The 21,845-nt window shown below is 33.2% G+C and overlaps 3 protein-coding genes across 3 annotated transcripts; 1 reads left to right on the top strand and 2 right to left on the bottom strand.

Moving 5' to 3' along the window:
• Positions 1 to 585: 585 nt before the first annotated feature.
• LOC116137849 (GATA type zinc finger protein asd-4-like) lies at positions 586 to 2,370 on the top strand (the record flags this gene model as incomplete). The annotated part of the gene is made up of 3 exons (XM_031423548.1): positions 586 to 734; positions 811 to 868; positions 1,268 to 2,370. Coding segments are annotated over 3 exons (804 nt in total), but the record flags the coding sequence as incomplete, so codon positions are not given.
• Positions 2,371 to 2,746: 376 nt separating this feature from the next.
• LOC116137864 (cysteine proteinase inhibitor 12) lies at positions 2,747 to 4,104 on the bottom strand. Its single transcript, XM_031423559.1, has 4 exons — positions 3,917 to 4,104; positions 3,614 to 3,836; positions 3,276 to 3,421; positions 2,747 to 3,101 (listed from the first exon to the last, which is right to left on the bottom strand). Exons 1-4 carry the CDS (start codon positions 4,076 to 4,078, stop codon positions 2,964 to 2,966), a joined length of 669 nt encoding a protein of 222 aa, XP_031279419.1. The 5' UTR covers positions 4,079 to 4,104; the 3' UTR covers positions 2,747 to 2,963.
• Positions 4,105 to 5,076: 972 nt separating this feature from the next.
• Positions 5,077 to 21,268, bottom strand: LOC116137848 (11-oxo-beta-amyrin 30-oxidase-like). Its single transcript, XM_031423547.1, has 9 exons — positions 21,079 to 21,268; positions 20,380 to 20,464; positions 11,612 to 11,639; positions 11,154 to 11,384; positions 10,028 to 10,672; positions 8,490 to 8,640; positions 6,789 to 6,965; positions 6,263 to 6,432; positions 5,077 to 5,555 (listed from the first exon to the last, which is right to left on the bottom strand). Exons 1-9 carry the CDS (start codon positions 21,266 to 21,268, stop codon positions 5,448 to 5,450), a joined length of 1,785 nt encoding a protein of 594 aa, XP_031279407.1. The 3' UTR covers positions 5,077 to 5,447.
• Between the last annotated feature and the right edge of the window lie 577 nt (positions 21,269 to 21,845).

Here is a 21,845-nt window from a genome sequence, read left to right as displayed (position 1 = left end):
TAGATAGTTTTTATGGCTTCTGTTACTGTTACTCCAGGCTAGAATCTGCGGGTGGCTTGAAATAAATGTGCCATCTTTGCCAAACAAAAGAAATCCATTAGCCCTTTGCTTTTGGGATCCCCAAATCGATCTCAAAGCTGCCTGCCCATTAATAATGATAAAAACAATTTTTTTTTGGGGGGCGAGAAACTTATAACTATACAATCAAATATGCAAAAAAGAATCTTGANGGAGTTGGGTTAGAGGCAGTTTGCATATAGAGGGTAGGTGTTAACAGCAGCTGAGATAAACTTTGGAGATGTGAACTGGTAATAACAATAAGTACAACAAACTTAGGGGGTAACTTAGCGAGGGAGAACATCTCACTGTTTGGAGTAATATACATTAGTAACGATTCAGCTGATCAATGTTTTGTATTTGTTCTGGTAGTAGCTAGTAAATCATTCTTTCTAATTGTAAACTTGTTTTGTTCTTTTAATTTCAAAGAATTGCAAAATTGCTCTAAATAGTTCCTTTTATACCGTTCTTTGAGAACATTTGTCAGGCTCTACATACTCTTCATGATACTTCTCTCTTGCCATTTGATCTGACATAACTGTCCTAATTTGCAGAAAACATTGTGTACAAAGCTATAATGTGTTTGATTTTCTGAGGGATATTGTTAGTAGAGTTCCTGACTATGGTCATGGTCATTCTGAAGCTGCTGGTGAGGATCGATCTATTGCGAAGAGAAGGTTAGAAAAACATGGTTTCTTTTTCTTTTTCCCTTTGTTAATATCTGCAGAATTACTTATGGATATGTTTTTCCAGGAAAGCTGCTGGTGATGAATGCAATGACAGTGACGAAGAGTCAAAGAGGAGCAAGATGGTGAGATACTTCAAATATTTTATTGAACAACCAAAATAAAATTATTTGTCATCCTGTTATATTATGTTTATATAACTTCATTTTAATTCATACAAGAACAAGATAGAGGGGATATTTATCTACTTAGATTTTCTGCTTTTATTTTTTTCCCTTTTTACCATTTTTCCTAGATGATGTAGCATCGTTATATGAACAGAGAAATTCAACTTTACCTCAATTTCATCTTTTAAGAATAACCTAAATCTATTTCATACCCAAAATAAATGATGCTTGAACTTTTTGGTGAAAATATCTGATTTCAAGACTGTAAAGAAAAACTTGAAAAAGTATGATCTACTTATGTTTTTAGGTTCTCTAGGCATTAAGGAATGGGACTAAGGTACTTTATACTCTTTGCAGCATGAGATGGGCCATGTCAGTGGCAGTGGTAGAGGGAGGGGCCGGGGTCGAGGAAGAGGCCGTGGACGAAGTGCTCGCCATCTGGAAAGAGAGTCCTCTCATCGTGAGATGGATTCAGAACCTTCTACAGCTGTGCAGCATGGCATCAAAGATAACTCGAGCTCTGGAATGGTGGTGGATACTGCTTCTGAATCAAAGGAGTCTAAGGAAAATATTATAGGCAGTGATGGTGCTAATGCAACAGCTCGAAATTTTGATCTGAACGCAGACTTAGATGACAATGTGGACACAAAGGCTGCGGTAGCACCACTAACAGCCCCAGCCCCAGCCCCAGCCCCCGCCCCAGCTCCATCTGCAGCTCCAGCTCCAGCTCCAGCTCCGGCCACAGCCCCTGCTCCTGCTCCTGCTCCTGCTCCTGCTCCTGCTCCAGCACCTGCTAATATCTCCTTAGCAGGACCTTCCGAGGAGACTAAACATGAAGATATTCCAGGTTGGTCTCTCTCAGAGATGGACAGAATGGCCATTGACCCTCTTCAGCTTGCAAACCTCAGCAGAAGGTTGGACGACGACGATGAAGATTATGACGAAGAAGGGTAACAAATTATGAACCATGGGGTCTCGAGAAGGATAGTCATCGAGATCAGATCTAATGGGTAGTTAACAAACAGAAGAAAAACAGAAGATAGATGCAAGCATAAGTATGGCCTACTTGGTGGAGAATGAAAATATGTCTATTGTGGTTCTCCCTGGGAAGGGCTTCAAAGCATTATTCTTTGTTTCTATTTTGTTCGTCACCATGATGTGCATTTTCTGTGGTATCAGTTCCTAACTAGCTCTTTTTCAGGAACTAGATTTGCATGACAATTGGAGCACACTTAGTTTGTGCATTTCAACTATGTAATGTAGGCAGAATATGGCAGCCGTAGTAGATAGTATTAGTAGTAGTGGTAGTAAATCATTTAGTGGTTTGTTCAACTTTTTGGCATTAGGCTTGGTGGAACTATTATAAGGTGTAGTAGAGTTGCCTTTGCTTTGCTTTTACTGCACAAGGCATAATTTAGTAAAGGCGCCTTGAAATTTCTTCTTATTGAGTGTCTTCTCCATATCAAATGTTCAAGTAGTTAAAGTCATATGCTGGTGATTGCTTGAAATAAATGCTCCAAGTAAGGCTTGGCTCAAGTTCCAAATTTCAGTCTTATGTAGATAATTTTTATGGCTTCTGTTACTGTTAGTCCAGGCTAGAATCTGCGGGTGGCTTGAAATAAATGTGCCATCTTTGCTGAACAAAAGAAATCCATTAGCCCTTTTCTTTTGGGATCCCCAAATCGATCTCAAAGCTGCCTGCCCATTAATAATGATAAAAACAGTTCTTTTTTTGGGGGCGAGAAACTTATAACTATACAATCAAATATGCAAAAAAGAATCTTGAGAAAGAGCCAAAATCTAATTGAATAAATACTACCGACTTGCCAACATGTATATTGTATGAAAAATAATTCAACCACCTTGAAGCAAAAGAACTTTCATCATAATTCACCACTATAAATTGTTTGTAGCAATTACATTTAGATAGTTAATACGTAAAACAGATTTTATGTAGCATAAGTAGTAGCGTCAGCACCAGCAGCATATAAACAGAAATCCCTACCCACAGAAAAGGGATGTATCATATACTGGGTCAACGCAAAATAAAGCTTCAAGAGTGATCTTGTTCCATCTGATTGAGATGGAAGGTTCCTGCAGTCTTCTTGTGTACCTCCACCTTGAACTTCTCCTCCTTGTCTCCCCTTTTCACTTTCAGAAGCATGTTAAATTTCGCAAAATCTTCTACTACCTGTTCATGCATGCAAATAGATCACCATTAGAACTTGAAACTAACCCTTAATCGAAAACTCCATACCGTTTTAAGAATAAGAAAAAACAACAATGGTAAGCTTCTTAAAATTCCTGAATCTACATATGAAATAAGAAAGATTCAACAGAGAACCATAAAGAATAAAGTACTCACCTCAGCTTTTGCATGAACGATCTCTTGAAGTACAAAGGGGAAGAGAGAATTGGACCTTTGCTGAATGGTTTGAACAGCATGATTAGCTGCATCCTGCACCACAGGATCATGAGCTGGCACTTCTTGCCATCCAGGGCCATGACCCTCTGAATTACAAAGCAAAATGTCAGCAAGAGCATAAAAGAAAATGTCTTGAAAACATTTTACCACGATCAATTAACTAAAAAAAAAAAGCAATCAATCTTTGTTCTCGAACCTGAATTGTGTTTATTAGTACTAAAATTTCCCAGAAAAAATGACTGCATAAATTAGAAGTTAAGAAAGTAATAGTGAATCACCTTTCTTACAACCGAGATCAGAAGAGGTAAACGTGGGAGGGGAATCGCCAACGTGCTTAAATTCCTGTAAATCTTTGAAATTCATCCATGGCTTCACCCAAACCTTTGCTTCATAAAGCTTCTTCTTCCCCGCTTCGATAGCCTCGATAGTAAGATGATGCAAAGTACCAGCAACCACCTGTTCTTGCGCCTTCACCACTCTTCCAAACTCAAGAACCGCATTCTTCACACATAATCAAAACCCAAATCAGCCAACACTTTTAGCATTTACATAAAAATTAAAAATTAAATAAATAAATAAACCTGTTTCTTGTTGTGTTCTTGGACGGCAAAACGACCGAGTTCGTCGATTTCGACGCTGTTCTCGGCACCACGGGATTCCTGCAGAGCGCCGGGCATGGCCATGATTTCAAATTCTTTGAAGGAAAAAGCAATGAAGAGAATGAGTGAGAGAGTGGGTTTCATTATTGTGCCGTTCTGAGAGAATTTATATAGATTTTGTTGTCGTTTTGAGTTCTGTTTATTTCCCTTTCCTTATTTTGACACGTTTCATGAACGTGTCAACCTACGGTCGCCAGTGGCGTACCTTTGCTTACTGCTTAAGCTAAGTGGGCCGTCGGTTTTCTTAATGAGGAGGATTAAGTTAATTTAATTACTTAAAATATTCTAAAAGGAAAAACTAATTTATACCAATTTTTTTTTTTTTAAAGTATATTTATTGTTAAAAATTTTAATTTTAATTTCACATTTTATCATAATTTAAACACAATTTATTTACTAAAAATGTTGTTAAAATTGTAGTAAATGTGAATGTGTAAAGCATATTTGTCAGTTAATGTTAACAACATTACATTAATTGTAAATTAACGTACGTAGAACTGATAAATAATGTAATAAATGTTAATAAATTCTTTTAATAGGGCAGTATTATATTAATTCTAAAATAAATAATATAATTAATATGGTATTAACAACTATATCAATTAAAATTGAAGGTTGGGATACTTTATCACATGGGATTTAATATTTTTGATAAACATTCAAAATTTTTAAATAAAAAATAAAATTAATTTTTAATATTTATCAAAACATTTCATTTCTTCAATATTTTCTTACCGGGGATTAAGTTAATTTAATTACTTGAATTTTGGTTTATTTTTTGAATGATAAGGAGATTTTAGTAATTCATTGAATTTAACAAGGTAAATTATTCAACTATTTTTAATTTTTAAATCCTATTTCATAATAACCACCCAATTCAACCTAACAATAATATTTCAAAAATATTACTTCTAATAACTAAACAAACGAACCCTAAACTCCACTATTTCTCACTCAGAACAACTAACATAAACCTTAATCCAAAATAAAATAAAATTGTAACTTTACTTGCAATGTCGAGAAGCACCTTGTGGCTAAGGGTACTTACTCGAATAGCATTAGTCTCATACCTTAGGGGAAAATAATAATAAAATAAAAGTGTATGCACGTTTTATTTCAGAAAGCAACTAGCAGAAGTAGTGTCATACATATGATTCCGTGACAAAGGTGATGCCTAGATCCGGAGAGAAAAAAGTTGGAAGAAAAAAAGTCTATTTTAAGTTCAAAGATGGGGTAGAAAACCAGAAATATATTTATATAAAGAGGCTCATAGTGCTTAAAAAACAAATTTAAAAAGCAGGAAGGGAGAACAAAAAAATGAGTCACAAAAGTGTACTCATGCAGCATGATTCCCCCATAACAGCTAATGAGCCTAAAACACAAGACCTTCCCCATCAAATGATTTAGTAAGAGACATAACCACGAACCCTAAAACGTGTGTGCCTTCTCCGTTTCAGGTGTTTCTTCGCACAAAAACTATCTCAGGACTAGGAAGAAGCTGGTAAACACAGTTGTTCATGGTTGCTTTTGGGTTCTCTTCCGACCCTGCCCGCAGCCTTATCTGTAAACAAAGAACGATTAGATTTCTAAATAAAGATTACGACAAATGAATGTATAATCCCTTCCAAAACTTAAATCGGAACTCAACGCAGAAGTTTAGAACTTCCCATTCTATGTAGTACATGCCAGCCATTGTCTTGATTGAATAAACTTCTTAACATATCACTTCAGACTCATAATTTTTTTTTTTTTTTTTTTTTTTTTCCTGCTAGGCCAAAAAATCACCACAATCCTCTAATAAAGGCATGGCCAGTTGATTTCACCGTTGCTAACAACCTTTGCAGTGGTGCTCTCCTAAGTGGCATAAACCCACTGAACATTATCTCAGTAAGTAAAATGAATAATAAATCACTAGTCTTACGTATTTACAAAGTGAACAATGGCAGCATTCTGTACCAAGATTGGTGTCCTAAAAGATACTGAGTAAAGAGAAACTGAACCTTGAAGAAAACACAAACAACATACACCGAACAACTACTAAGGAAGAAATTATCCAAAAATGAAGACAAAAAACAAGGAATACTCTCAATTTCATCTCTCGTAGAAGTGGGGAGCAATATATTTCATTGGAGCATATTGTTATCAAACCCTAACATTTGTATGATAACCTGTGAGGCTAAGCACAGAGTTTATAGTGTAATGAAGCAGCAAAAGGTTGCAAAATATAAATATTTGTGACAAAAGGACTAACAAAATACTAGCACAAACCTCATAGCGTTCAAGCAATGATGCAAATAAAGTAGCAACTCCATGAATAACAAATTTCTGGCCAACACAGGCACGACTGCCGGAGCCAAAGTGAAGAAATGCTACATTGTCATTTGGATCCTTCAAAACAGATGAGGTTTCTCTTGGATCCACATCCTCCTTCACAGCACCTGTGAACAATCACAAACTGATATTTTGAGTATAAAATCATAAATACTACAAACCTGTAACTCGTCATCATACAGACTCGATGGATGGTAGGACTAACTGAAATGCAAACCTAGAATGTTCGTATATGATACAGACAAAATTAAATTGTGACAAGCTAAATTACCACAATATAACACTCATGCTTTTCAAAGCAAAGCATATTTACATGATAAAAGTGTGATTATATCACACTACCACATAACAGGGCATGTCCTGGCAGGCACAGAACTATAGCCATGTAACATAGTTAAGACCAAATGATTGACATATTAAAGTACAAACAAACTTTTTGGGTAGAAATGGGCAAGAGTAAAACCTGTCAATGATGCATTGCACGCTTTATCAGATTGTTTTCCATTCGCTGACAAAAAACGGTATGGATTAAATTGGCAAGAATCACTTCCCCAACTACACTTGTCCATCTGTACCAACTGTACAGGTACAACCAGCATGGCTCCAGTTGGAATGGTTACACCATTTTTAAGAGTCAAATCTTGGAGTAAAGAGAAGGGGGGAAGGGGGAGAAAAAGAAAACAGTCAGTTACACATTTAAAGCCACAAAGATATTAGCAATAGCAACGATGAAGCAAAACAGTAATACAGCCACATCTGTAGGGTAGGACAAAAGTTTGAAGCAGGTGATTCAGACAGATCCAGAGATAATAAAGCAAATAAAGACAAAAAGAGAGACAATTAATCGAATATTAGCTATAAGAATCCATAAAATCGTTCAACTTACGATGATAGCTATGAATGATTAAAGAATATATCAGGTAACCTCCAAACAGATGAAATCTAAATTTATCATACTAATCTATTATGTTTACTCATGGTCAGATAGAAAAATAAACTCTGTTACCACTTGATGCTACAAAATAAGAAGACCCAAGTTCTAGCAGATTACTCAAATCCACAAGACAATAACTTGAATCCACGAAAATGAGTTCTTGAATCAACGAGAATATAATTTTTACAAATTAAGTGAAAAAATAATTTAAAACATATACATAAAAATGTGAGATAACAAACCCATTTACGGCGAAGTAACTAGAAAAATCAAATCATACAATAATAATGAATATCTTGAAGCAAAACAAAATCCTAAAAAACTCCCAAGTAAAACAAGTTAGTGAAATAACATTTCTAAATTTTCTATCCTACATTAGAACTAAAGACTATCATTCACCCCTTTTTCTAATGCTCAAGATGTGCAACCTTCACACATATTTCGATCAACACAACATTCAACACCCCTTGCAAAAAATGGATAAGGAAAAAGCAAAGGTCTTGTCACAATTAAGTTTCAAAAAAAGAGCTCACAGAACATCAGGCAGATAAACTGCAACAGCAGATAAACAATTAATCATTTTTCTCTTCACCGTCCTTGAGCCTCAAAGTTTTGACATCTTCTTTTTAAGACAGCAAAGATATTACAGATTGGAATAGAATTTTGTATTTCACTATTCCTAGAGGTTTTGCGTGCGTTTGGTGGAAAAAAAGGGTAAAGTATTATGGAGATATTCAGTGCTGGCAGTCTTTTGGGTGATTTGATGAAAGGAGAAATTTGGGACAGTTCTAAAGCTGGCATTTTTATGGATGTCTATAACAAAAGAATTCCAAAATTCTTTATTTTTCATGCTGGAAAACTGGGAGGCCTGTTAACAAATAGAAAATTACTGCAGAGACATTTTGACCACACCCAATGAATAATGTAGGTTTCCGTTCAACCACTTCACTAGCCAAATAAAATGAAAAGCAACAATTACAGCTCAGTCTTACTTTCAGCCTGAATTCTATCCTTTTTTTGATAGGAATCAAGTTTTTGTATCCTATAAGAGAAAGAAAAATTGATGAATGTACGTCCTGTGTGATACAAATAGATGATAATCATTTGCAAATTAAATATAATGTAGACATCTATGCATCCCACTGCAGAAAATGCGACTCCAAATAGAAAAAGGTCTTGAGCATAAAGTTCCAAATTAAGCAATCACCAAAGAAGTAAGCAATGCCTCACCATGTTTCAGAGAGCATCTCTGTAACAAAGGTCCTGCAGGCAGAAGACGAGCAGATTCATAAACAGTTGCCAATAATAGGAGCATCTTATCAACACTTTGTTGTTCTTGCTTCACAGACCCCTTTCGTACCATAATTATCTCCTCGTATATCTGCAAAAGTTTCATATAAACAATAAACATAAAATACAATCAAAGAGCCCCAATATGTAAGAATGCCTTCTGAAAGTAATGGCAATTCAATTTAGTCTTTATTCATAGTAATCCCAATCAAATACTGATTTAGACCAACATGTAAATTCAATATGTTATATAACCAAAACCTCTGCAAGCATACACAAGAATGAGACAACCAGCCACAGATTTATATACACTTCATGCAAAGAGTAGGTCATGCTTATTTTCATGCTCCAGAAGCATTTAATATAAATGTGAGATTCTTAATAAGCAATTTAGTCCAGGAATACTTCAAGCACCAAGCTTAGCAGGTCACTAATCAGTTGGGTTTGGATCACAACAGAATGCATAGTCTACACTTTACTACCACTTTCTTATGTTTCATATGTGATCTTTTTTCTTGTTTTTTATAAGAAACAGAAAAGGCTAAACTCATAGAATAAAGATTTTAGAAAAGGGTGAACAAGTTAGTCCAAGAAAACCTATAGAAGAATATGTACAGACAACTCAAAAGAACCCAAAGACTCAAAAAATAAATACGAAGAAATCTTATATGTTTTCTGGACACAAGCTGAGATTTTATTGGTGCACAATCTCATAAACAGCTGCTTTTCTACCTCCCCAAATGCAGAAAAACCCAATACAGAACAAAGCACAAAATTTCAAATCACCCAATATAAATTAGTGACTGGGAACAATTTATACAATACTTTTAAATCTGTAGAACAATATAGAACAAGTGGTCCATATTCTCGTCTCAATTCTACAATTCACACACCAATAAGGAAACAAATATGGTCTTCACCGCTGAATTAAATCACAGGTATAAGTTTAGCATGAGCTATTGTTTAAGCTAGAATTTGCCCTTTACTAGGTACTTTTACCTTCCAAGTGTATAAATTTTAATATTTAATAAAACATAAACACAGGGAGTCTAAAATGAAACAGAATAGAGGGCTAAAAAATAAAATGATAATAAAGGGAAAAGTAAGGCAGTTCAATTATTGATTACCTAAATGACAAATTACTGGACAACCACTTCATACAAGAGATTGAATATGGCAAATTAGAGGCAAACAGAAGGAACCATGCAACAGATGTAAATGAAAAAATAAAGTGGACCAAGCTCTATAAGAAAAGAATACAGTATCTAGACGGAGGCTATTAGCCTATAAGAAAAATTCCAGAAGGATCAGTAGCACTAATAAACACATTAAGTTTCGCAAAATGTAAGGTTCAAGAACTTAAATGCTTGAAGTTACACTCAATTGAGACCATTATAAATTTAAATAAAACTAATTTCAGTTCTGACACTATAAATATGAAGCAACATTGTATTTAAATGGGGAAGTTTGATAACTACCTTATCTTGTATCTCCTGATGTGTAGCAAGCCTTGCCAGGATATTACCAATCAAACCTGCTGTGGTTAAGTATCCATGAAACATCACACCCATAAGATTCCCACATGGTTCTTCTCTCGCATTAAGATTCCCGTTAAGCTTTTCTGAGAATAAGTTATCGGGTACAGGAACATCAGAATGAGATGGTCCACCTAATGCAGTTTCCATTCCAGTATTTGAGGTTTCATTATGGGTGCTTTGATCCAAATGGCAAAATAGCTTGCAGTTTTTGCAGCATTGTTGAACAATATCTTGAGTTAAGCATCTCAATCTTGTGCAGAGATGCTGGTACCTCCAAAATCCACGTTTCCAGAAGGGGGTAACACTATAAGAGGCCCAAAAGCAAGCATCCTTAGCAATTTTCATGAGAAGCTCCTCATAAACAGTTGCCTTGGACCAAGCCAAAAAGGCATCTCCAAAAATTGTGGCTCCCAACATAGTAAAAGCCATATGTTGAGAAACCACTTTGCAATCACTGCTTCCTTTGCCCATGATCCCATTTATTCTATCCATGACAGAGTCCACAACCTTTGTAGGAATTACGTTTTCTCTCTCAAGCAACCTTCCATTCAATTCCAATGCCAACGATTCTCGTCTCTTTTGCACCTACAAATAGTTAAAGCAAACAATAAATTACCCATTAATAGAGAGAAAACAACATACTTTTAGTATTAAAATGGTCAAACACACACGAATTTAAGTGTTATCAGGCTAAATAATCTTCAAGTACCCATCACTACAAGCTAAAATAACGATATAAAGCTATAAATTGATAATTTAAAGATCTAAAATTTGAACATCCCAAACATCTAGCAACAACTATATCATCAACCCCAAATGTTTTCAATCAGGCACTCTAGATTCACTATAAACAATCAAGACAGCATAATTCCCATTAGCTTATTCATCAAACGAGCCTTTCCATAGGCTTTCCTGAAATGAATTTGATGAAGAAAAATTCATATGATAACTCCTGCCTTGAATTATCAGCAAGTATAATTTCAACAAGTTTATTCATCGAATCAACGGCTTAGCCTGCAATCAAACAAAACCAACCCCTTAACTACCTCAAAATACACATATCTACCTTATCAAAAGAGGAAGCAAAGAGACTGGACTGTCCAAAGGCCAAACTAAAAGCCCTCCCAGTCAAAGGCAACTTATCCTCAGCCTTCAAAAGCATCTCTTTAATGAGCACCGGCTCTTTAATAGACACCAACAATTTAGTTGGCCCCAACCAAAGCTTGACAATCGATCCATACTTATCATGCGATTGTGACAAAACCTCTGCAACAAAACAAAAACCATTAAAAACCCACTNAATATTAATTTTAAATTTAAATTACAATAAAGGTAAGAAATGACATAATCATATTAAAACTCTAATGACAATAACTATTTGAAATCTTTTCCCTTCTTTCTAATATTTTTGTTATCCATTTCACAATATTCATCTTTTCAGGGTATTTTTTCTGTCCTTCTACACTGTTTGACATAATAAAAAATTGGATGAAAGTGTCTTTTACTTGGCAAAGACATATATACTGTTAATTCATTATTTTCCTCCAATATCCTGAAGGAAATTTATCAAAAATGAAACAATCACGATGATAAACACAATCATATATAATTTTTAGAATATTATTATTAACCTTAACTCTCAAGCTTAATATAACGTAAAATGTGATTGTAAAGTCATACAATTTTATACATAACTTTACGTTAAATTCATTCTAATTTAATCGTATAATTTGTGAGTATTAGATACAAATGGAAAATGTTACACCTATAACCTCTTCTCACAAACTTTTTTTCACAACTTGGATGTGACAATTTACAATTGGTCAGCTTGTAATAGATCCCACCTGATAAATTGTGATTGACCACTTGCAAGCTGCCATGCTGAGGTTGTTAGAGAAAATTTGTGAGAAAATGTTGTGAATATAGCATTGTTTTATACAAATACAATCATGCCAGAACCCATATATAAATCAACTTACTTTAATGTTAAATCAAAACATTTTCTTGTTTGCATGGTACATAAATTTGTTAATTAACTTAAGAATTTATATAATTGTATTTAGTAATTTATATGTAGTGATTAGCGAAAGAAAATCAGGAATTTCTCTTCTCTAGTCATCATAATTTTAATTATGTACCTTAATGAAAAACGTAATAGAAAAATCATAAAACTTCACAGAAAATTAAAAGTAACACAATTACATGCATAACTTCATGTAAAATTCATTATCTTATTTCAATCAAATAATTTGTGGTATATTAAATTAATCCAAAACTCATATATAAACTTACTTTACTGTTAAGTCAAAGCAATTTCTTGTTGGAATTATACATAAAATTGATATGAACATAGGAATTTTTTATAATTGTCTTGAAAGACAATTCTTAATAACTTTGGAATATGTAAACTGAAAAAAAGTAAACATATTCAATAATTTATATAGTCACGCATATTCAATTATTCATCCTAACAAAAGTTGGAAGGTTTTTTTAGAGAAAAAGAGCAAATGACATGTTCCCACCAAAGGTAAAGCGAAATTATAAGTTCCCACCCCTTATTTCATAAATTTTAATTTTCACCCATAAAATAACACATTATGACAAAGATATAAAAAATGTTATTAACATATTACCCTTGGTAAAATAATTAATAAATTACTTTACTCTCCAAATTAATAGAATTTCCCACATCTCAAATTTCTCTCCACCGCCTCCTCCATCTCCACCTTTATGAGCCTAGGGCTGCAAACGAACCGAACAGTTCGTGAACGTTCGTTGTTCGTTCGATTACTGTTCGATAATATTCGCAAACATTTGTTCGCGAACAGTTCGATATTCGTTCGATAATATGTTCGATCGAGTTCGAACAGGGGTTGTTCGTTCGATTATGTTCGCGAACACTATACGTTCGACTAATCCATCCGTTCGCGAACAATCATTCGATTGTTCGTTCGTTTATGTTCGAAAAACATGTTATGCATTATTATAATTTAATTTTTTTTTTCATTTTTATATTATGTTTGATTTAGTTTGGATGAATTTTTTTTAATGGTAATCAATAATAAAATATTATGATACTTTTGTTTTTCTTATATATATATTATATTTGGATTTTTTTTTTTCCAAATGTCATCAATAATTAAATATATAAGTATATAACATTTTAATTAAAAAGTAATAAATTATTATGATAACTAGCATGGCAAATTTAATAACATAATAGTTTGTATAATCAAGTGATATATAATATAGTAAATCCAATAACATAATAGCTTCATATTTTTCTAAATGTAATCAATAATTAAATATTATAAGATAGCATTTCAATTAATAAATAATAAATATAGTATGGTAAATTGATAAACATAACATATTGTATAATCAAGCGATGTATAGTATAACAAATTTAATAATATAATAGCTTAATTAAACCTAAATTAATCACACATTTGTATAGATCATTTATTACAATAAACCCTCATACCACTATGAATTTATAGGTGTTGATACAAAATATATATGTAGACAGAAATGATAACATATGTATTGATTATATATTACAATAGACTTTCATTCCACTATAAATTTATGAGTGTTGATACAAAATATATATGTAAACATTTAAAATATTTATGATAATTTATGTAATGATAATAAATATATGATGACCTATAATTTTGGTAATTTCATAACATATTTAACCTATGATTAATATATGTATAATAATAATTTTGTATATACACAATTATACATTATATATAACAAATTAATCACACATATATGTTGATCATATATTATAATAGACCCTCATTTCACTATGAATTTATGGGTGTTGAATTGTTGATATAAAATGTATATGTAGACAGTAATAATAATATATATTTATATATAACAAATTAATCACACATATGTATTGATCATATATTACAATAGATTTTCATTTCACTATAAATTTATGCGCGTTGATACAAAATATATATGTAAACATTTAAAATATTTATGATAATTTATGTAATGATAATAAATATATATGTAAACAAATTCTTTTTGTTTGTGTCATGCTTGATATGGAACTAAATTTGTTTTGAATGATTTATTGTTCTGTTTAATTTATTTTGAAATTTTATTATTTATGATGGTTAGTTATTTTAATTTACTGAGTTTTTATTGATTTGTTTAAAATATAAATATAGATAGAGAGTTGGTTTATTTTCAAATGTTGAATTAAATGGGTATGAATTATAAATTGTTGCATATTTGTTTTTTAGAGCATCAATTGGAAAGTTGGTGTATATTTTTTATTTGAACAGGTATTCAAACGAGTTATTCGAACATGTATTTAAAAATTATCGAACGAATTAGTCGAACGAGTTAGTCGAACAAGTTAGTCGAACGAGTTAGTCGAACAAGTTAGTCGAACAAGTTAGTCGAACGAACACGAATGAGTTACGAACGAACACGAACGAGCTTTTTGTTAATCGAACGAACACGAACGAGCTTTTTGTTAATCAAACAAACACAAACACACATCCTGTGTTCGTTCGAACACGAATACGAACATGAACAATCGAACATGCTTATCGAACGATTTTCGAACGGGCCTGTTCGTTCATGTTCGGTTCGATTGCAGGCCTATATGAGCCCCCATCCACCCCACTCGATTTCATCCACTATTCATTGGCCACAATATCGTCATCCAGGCCATTTTTAGTGCCCCCTATGCCTCCCTTATTCTTACCCTCCCCCGCCCCCGCCCCCACCCGTTTTTGCCCCAATGGTTGCCCCATTTTTGGGGTTTAGTCAAGCTGTCCCCATGAATTCTTGGTGCAACCGTGCTTTGTTGCTTCACGATCTAGCGCCTGTCAGCATGAATTTGCCTTCCTTTCGTGTTTTGCTTTTTCGGTGAAATTGGGGTTGATTGGAGTTTTGTTTGTTGAGATTTTGAAAAGAGATTGTTTGTGTGTTGTTTGGGATTGATTAAGAAGTGTTTTGAGTTTGTTTTTTGGGATTGATGGAATTCTGGGGAGGATGATCAAAGCTTTGTAAAATTTTGCACTTCACTTATTTGTAAAAGTTCCAAAGCCAACTCTCCTTTGATCTGTGGGTTTCTCTCTTTTTTTCCTTTCCATTTTCCTTTCCTCCTCATTTTTCTTTTCTCTCTTTTTTCTTTGATGATTGATTGATAGTATGTATTTTGTGTTGTGTGATTAAATAGTTTAATAGATTATTGATTTGGGTGGGAAGTTTTTGTAATTACTGGTGGCTTGTGGTGGTGGTGATAGTGATGGTTGTATGGGGTGCTTCTGGTGGTAGCTCATTTTCGGATTGAACTTGGAATTAGAAATGACCATTTTACCCTTTTTCTATTATATCAAACAATCTTCTATTAATTTAAGGGTGAGAATCTAAAATTTATAAAACTAGGGGTGGGAACTTGCCATTTCGCTTTACCTTGGGTGGGAGCATGTCGTTTGCTCAAAGAAAAATTATGATGCAAGTAAAAGACCCATAAGGCCATAATACATCAAGAATTTATTTTCACAAATGATCTTAATTAAAACCAAAAAAATGAAATAAATAAATAACAATTATTTGTTTTCTTCAACAGAACCTCTTCCATATCTACTTTTCCTTCTTATATATGCTAATTTGGCATGAAAAGGTTAAAGAGGACATGTACGTATTATCTATAAATATTATGTATATATGCATGTAACATTCATGAAAATATAAGCCTTAAAAATTGAAGATAAAAAATACAAATTTAAGATGGTATTTATCATGTATCTAGTATGTTAGAAAACTAAGAATAACAAAAATTCTATTTCTATCCCAAGATCTTATTAGCATAATAATCATTGCAATCACATTAACATAATTAATGAATTGTAATAAATAACATCACATCATAAATACCTCTTGTGGATACTAAAGTAATAAAAACACACAGATTGACAGAATGTAATTGGAGAGTATGTTCACTACTCTCTGAAAAATAGAGAGAATAGTGTTTTTGAGTGCAGAAGATTTTGTTGAGAGTTTTCAATCAAACTCTTATACTAAATGGCGGAGATAGTGGTAATTGCCAAAGGCAATTACCACAACACAATCCATTCGATATTCAAATTGGGTGGGTCCTATCATGGGTGTCTCATCCGTATCCAATATCTCCCACTCACATATGATGAGACTATTTCTCTTTACGCTTCTACAAGCTTCATACTTAGTAAATATGTCGTGTAACCATACATATATTGAGAGCACATTAGTCATATATCCGTTAGGAATACATAACTTCTCGAATTGCGAAACTTGGGTTGTATGTAATATGAAATATCCTAGATTACTTATCACATCTTTCTCTAACTATCTCATTTATAATAAACATCAGTTATATTCATAATTATGTTTTGTCCTTACATTAAAAAAAAAAAAAAATATAATTGATCGACCAATGAATACACATGATTGTAGTGTGATAATTCAAAAATTGAAATCTTCCTCTTTTCTCGATTCTTGCAACTTTCATTTAATTTGCTTTTCTAGAAATATTCCAGCAGATTAAATTTATTTTAATCTTTTGGTAACCTTCTAAGATAGCAATCATTAAACAAAGTTTTCAAGAAATAGAATAGAGTAATAAGGGTACTCTATGAGATTTTATTCTTAAAATCTCAGGGTCTCACACAATGATAAAGTTGAGATTTTGACTTTCATTATCCCTTTGGTCAATATTTTTGCACATGTGGTCTGAATCACATGCTACAACATTTCCTCCTTTACCATGAAGTACATGTCTCTCTTGTAAATGTCGTACAGATTTTAGTTCATACATACCTAATGTCTAACTTGAGTTCACTTTACATATTTTTAATTTATCAGAACTCTAATCTGGCAATTAGATAGATAAAGTGATAATTTATCACTTATGGTCATATTTCATTATGACATTATTTTTATTCTATTTTGTGCGATGTTAAACATTTTAAGCTTGACTCTCTATTATCACATAGATAATAAGCTTAGAATCATCTCATCTCCATTCCCAGAAAGTAATGAAGGCAATTGCCTGTGTGAGAAAGCCAATCTTTTAACAGTCTGACATGTTTTTCAAAATAAATATATATAATATTTATATAACAAATATGTGTGTGTGTGTCTATATAATAATAATAATAATAATAATAATAATAATAATAAATGAAATTGAGCATACTGATAGGATAAACGTGAACATTTTTGGAAAATCTCAAAGTATAAGTACACTCAACATCTACGTAAGCCTAGAGAGCTAATATGTCTATTAAAAGTATCTTTTGGTATAAGCTTTGTAAATGGATCCGCAACCATATCATGCGTAGATATGTGCTTCATGTTGACCTCCTTTTGTGCTACCAAGTCTCGTACAAAATTGTATTTGATATTTATGTGTTTCGTTTTACCACGATATTTGGGATCTTTAGCATATGCTATTGCTTCTTAACTGTCATAGTTTACTCTCACTGGTTCAATAGCAACATTAATTATTTCTAGATGATTCATGAACCGTCTCAACCAAACGACTTCTTGCACTGCAGCTGAAAATGCTACAAGCTCAGCCTCCATTGTAGATAAGACTGTACATGATTGTTTCTTACTGCTCTAAGATATGACCCCACCATTTAGTAAGAAAACATATCCGAAAGTAGATTTCCTTTCATCTAAATCTCCTCCCTAATCAACATCAGTGTAGCCTCTGAAGAGTAAATCATTTCCTTGATAACATAATGAGTAATCAGCTGTTCCCTTTAGATATCTTAAGATTCTCTTCACTGCTTTCTAACGTGCTTGTCCTAGGTTGGGCTGATATCTGCTTACCAACCCAACAGCATAACAAATGTCGGGTCTTGTGCACATCATGGCGTATATGAGACTTCCAATAGCACTTATATAAGGAACATTCTTCATTTGTTCCTTTTCTTATCGAGTCTTTGGACCCAATTTATGACTCGAAGTCTCGCCTTTCGCGATAGGGTTGTCTATGGGTTTACAATCTTGCATATGAAATCGTTCAAGAATTTTCTTAATGCATGGTTCTTGTGAAAGAGATACTAATTTCCTTGGGCGATCTCTTGAAATCTTGACTCCAAGAATATATGCAGCTTCACCCATATCTTTCATCTCAAAATGAGATGATGACCATCGTTTGATTTCATTGAGAAATCCCTTATCATTTCTAACTATAAGTATATCATCAACATATAATGACAATATAACAAATTTGTTAAAGGATCTCTTTGTATATACACAGTGATCTTCATCAATCATTTTGAAATTGTATGACATTATTGCATTATGAAATCGAATATACCACTACCTTGAGGATTGTTTGAGACCATAAATTGACTTTAAAAGTCTATATACTATATGTTCTTGACTTTCTCTAATAAAACCTATTGGTTGTTTCATATAGATTTCTTCTTGTAATTCTCCATTGAGAAAAGCAGTTTTTACATCAATTTGAAGCAATTCAAGATCCATGTTACTATAGCTAGAATGAGTCGGATTGAGGTAAACCGCACAACAGGTGAAAAAGTTTTTTCATAATCTATTCATTCTTGTTGTGTCTACCCCTTCGCAACTAAGTGAACTTTGTATCTTTTAATATTGCCATCAGCTTTATGTTTGATTTTGAGAATCCATTTGTTCCCAATGGCTTTGTGTCCTTTCAGTAAATCAACCAATTCCCATACTTGGTTTGATTTCATAAACTCCATTTCTTATTCTATTGTTTTCATCTATTTTTCCTTAGAAGGGCATTTGAGAGCCTCATTTACATTCATTGGCTCTTCTTCATCTTGTGGAGTAACTAGAAAAATCCTCCCTTCAATCTCAAATCATCGATGTGGAACTTGTTTCCTGTTTGATCGACGTATTGGAGATTGATTTGTGTTACTCCCACTTGGACCAGCTACCATAGTCGGATCGTCAGTAGGGAATGATGGAGGATCTGAAACTGATTCATCAACTTCCATATTGCTCTCACTAGGATGTAGTATAACCAACTGGTTTTTGGTAGTGGAATTGCTTGGTCTTGTGTTTTATATAAAAACAAGTTTTGACCTATCTCACCCTTCTTAGGAAAATCAGTTTCTAAGAATGTGACATCTCATGATTCAAACTCAGTGATGCTATTACCACTTTCTTGTTCTCCTATGAAGACGTATCCCTTTGAATGTTTTGAGTATCTTATGAAAATACATTTCTTCCCTCTTGGACCTAATGTTCCATATTTATGGGAAGGGTCATGAACATAGGCTGCACATCCCTATGGCTTTAGGAGACTCAAATAAGGTTTTCGATTTGTCCATAACTCATATGGTATAGTAGTAGCAGATTTGGAGGGTACTTAGTATATATGTGGACATCAATAAGGCATCACCCCAAAAGAGGATGGGTAAATTTGCCTGTGCCATCATAGACCTCACCATTTCTAGTAGGGTTTTGTTTTTTCTTTCTACAACACCATTCTGTTGTGGAGTTCTTGGAATAGATAATTGATTTTCTATTCCCATTTCATCACAAAAATTTCTGAACTGATCCGATAGATATTAACAACCATGATCGGTTAGTAGAACTTTTATCTTTTTATCTAATTGATTCTCAACTAAGTTTTTAAACTTCTTAAAGCATTCTAAACCTTCAGATTTATGAGAGATCAAAAAAACATAACCATATCGGGTGAAATCATCTATAAATGTGATGAAATAAAAAACCCCATGTCTAGCCCTCACATTCATTGGGCCACATATGTCAGAATGAATTAACTACAATGGAACTTCAGCTCTTATCACTTTTCCAAATGGTTTTCTTGCTATTTTTCCAGCTAGGCAATGTTCACAAGTAGACAAGTCTACTTTTGTTAAGGTTCCTAACAAGCCTTCTCTTGCTAGTATATTCATTCGTTGTTAGCCAATATCGCCAAGCTATGCATGCCATACATTCACAGCATCATTATTGGAAGATATAATGAAGGAAAAACAAGCATTACTATAATTATAGTCAATGTCAAGTACGATAAAACCATCAGAAATATAACCACAACAATAATATGTTGTGTCTAAAAACAAATGGACACTAGCACTAGAAAAGTTTAAATTAAAACCTAATTTAATAAGTTCTAACACGAAAATCCAATTTCGATGAATATCGGGTGTATATAACACATCATGTAGGTATAGGATTCGACCTCCACGAATGATCAATTTGCATGTGCCGATCCCTTTAACTTCCACTTTTGAATTGTTACCTACATAGATCCACTTTGTTTCCCGTGGTATTCGTCAAACTCCGCAAAAGCACTCCTGTCTTTTGCTATGTGGTCTATTGCTGTTGAATCTACAATCCACAAAAGATGAGATTCAATTAGAAAAACAAAACTAGAAACATTTACAGAACTTACTTGTGCAAACAAGTAATTTACCTTCTTTGGCTTGCTATAATTGCGAGCAAAATGTCCCTTGTTGCCATAGTTATAGCATTTCACCTTTGCCATGTTTCTCTTCCTGGCAGGATGCTTTCCTTTTTAGTGTTTATAAAAATTTCTTTTCTCCCCTTGAACGTTATTAGTATTGCCTTTTCTTTGGGATCCACCTTGGAATTTATGCTTAAATCTCTTCCCACTATGTGAACTGGAACTAGTCATAAACACATCAGTATTTGCCTTACTCGCATTAAGGTGATCTTCTTCCAGTTCCAAATGTTGTGTGGCGTGTTCTAAATTTTTTATGCCCTCACTATGGCTAAGGTGTATCTTCATGTGTTCCCAATTTTGAGGCAATGATCTTATGACAGCTTGAACCTGCTGTTCATTAGTGAAACATGATCTGCATCTCTCAACTCATTAATCATGTTTGACAAGTGCCTTAAGTGTACTCTCATAGTATGTTCAAGCTTTTTCTTATATGTGTCAAACTTGATTGTAAGTGACCAGAATTTGGTAATCAATGTACCAACAAACTTTGTAGCAAGGGCGGACCACATGTCCTTTGCTAATTCATATTCCTGGTACTTTTTCAGGAGATCATTGTCCATGCTGTTCAACAAAGTGATGGAAGCAGTAGAATTCTTCTTCTTCCACATGTCATAAGCTGCACAGTCTCTTCTATGTTGAGTCATGGCTCCTTCTTCAGGCTCTTCCATAGTTGTGGTAAGAGCTTCAAGAACCTCTTGTTCTTCCAAGACATATTGGATTTTCATGCTTTATATCTCGTAGTTTTCACCGTTAAATTTTTCTCCTTTATTAAGTTCGGCGACAATGTTGCAAAATGCCATTTCTAAAAAAAAAAATTCCACATTGGATAATACATGTTATTCAATGCTCGAAACATACATATATTTAATTAATTGTATTAATGATAATTGTATATTAGATTTGGAATCAAAAGTTAACTATGTCAACAATCATCATCCAAAATTCTAATATCCAATTATCATAGATATAATTAATTGCAATTCTAAAATAATATTAAGACATAACCATATAAGTATGATTCAACATAAATTCACATAGAATAAAAAAAATTTAAATTTTCATTATAAATAAATAAATAAAACTAATTCCATACATAAATAGAATTCAACACATAGTAACATTAAAACAAACAAATGTCTTAAAAGAAACTAATGTAATGCCACATCCCATAAACTGGGAAGGATCTGATAAGCTTTATCCTAAGGTCTTTATCCAACTTGTAAGTAATCCTAGGCAAGGGAACTC

This window comes from Pistacia vera, unplaced genomic scaffold (genome assembly GCF_008641045.1).
Source record: "Pistacia vera cultivar Batoury unplaced genomic scaffold, PisVer_v2 Contig336, whole genome shotgun sequence".
In the NCBI taxonomy this organism is placed as follows: Eukaryota; Viridiplantae; Streptophyta; class Magnoliopsida; order Sapindales; family Anacardiaceae; genus Pistacia; species Pistacia vera.
This window is presented reverse-complemented; position numbering and strand designations above follow the sequence as displayed.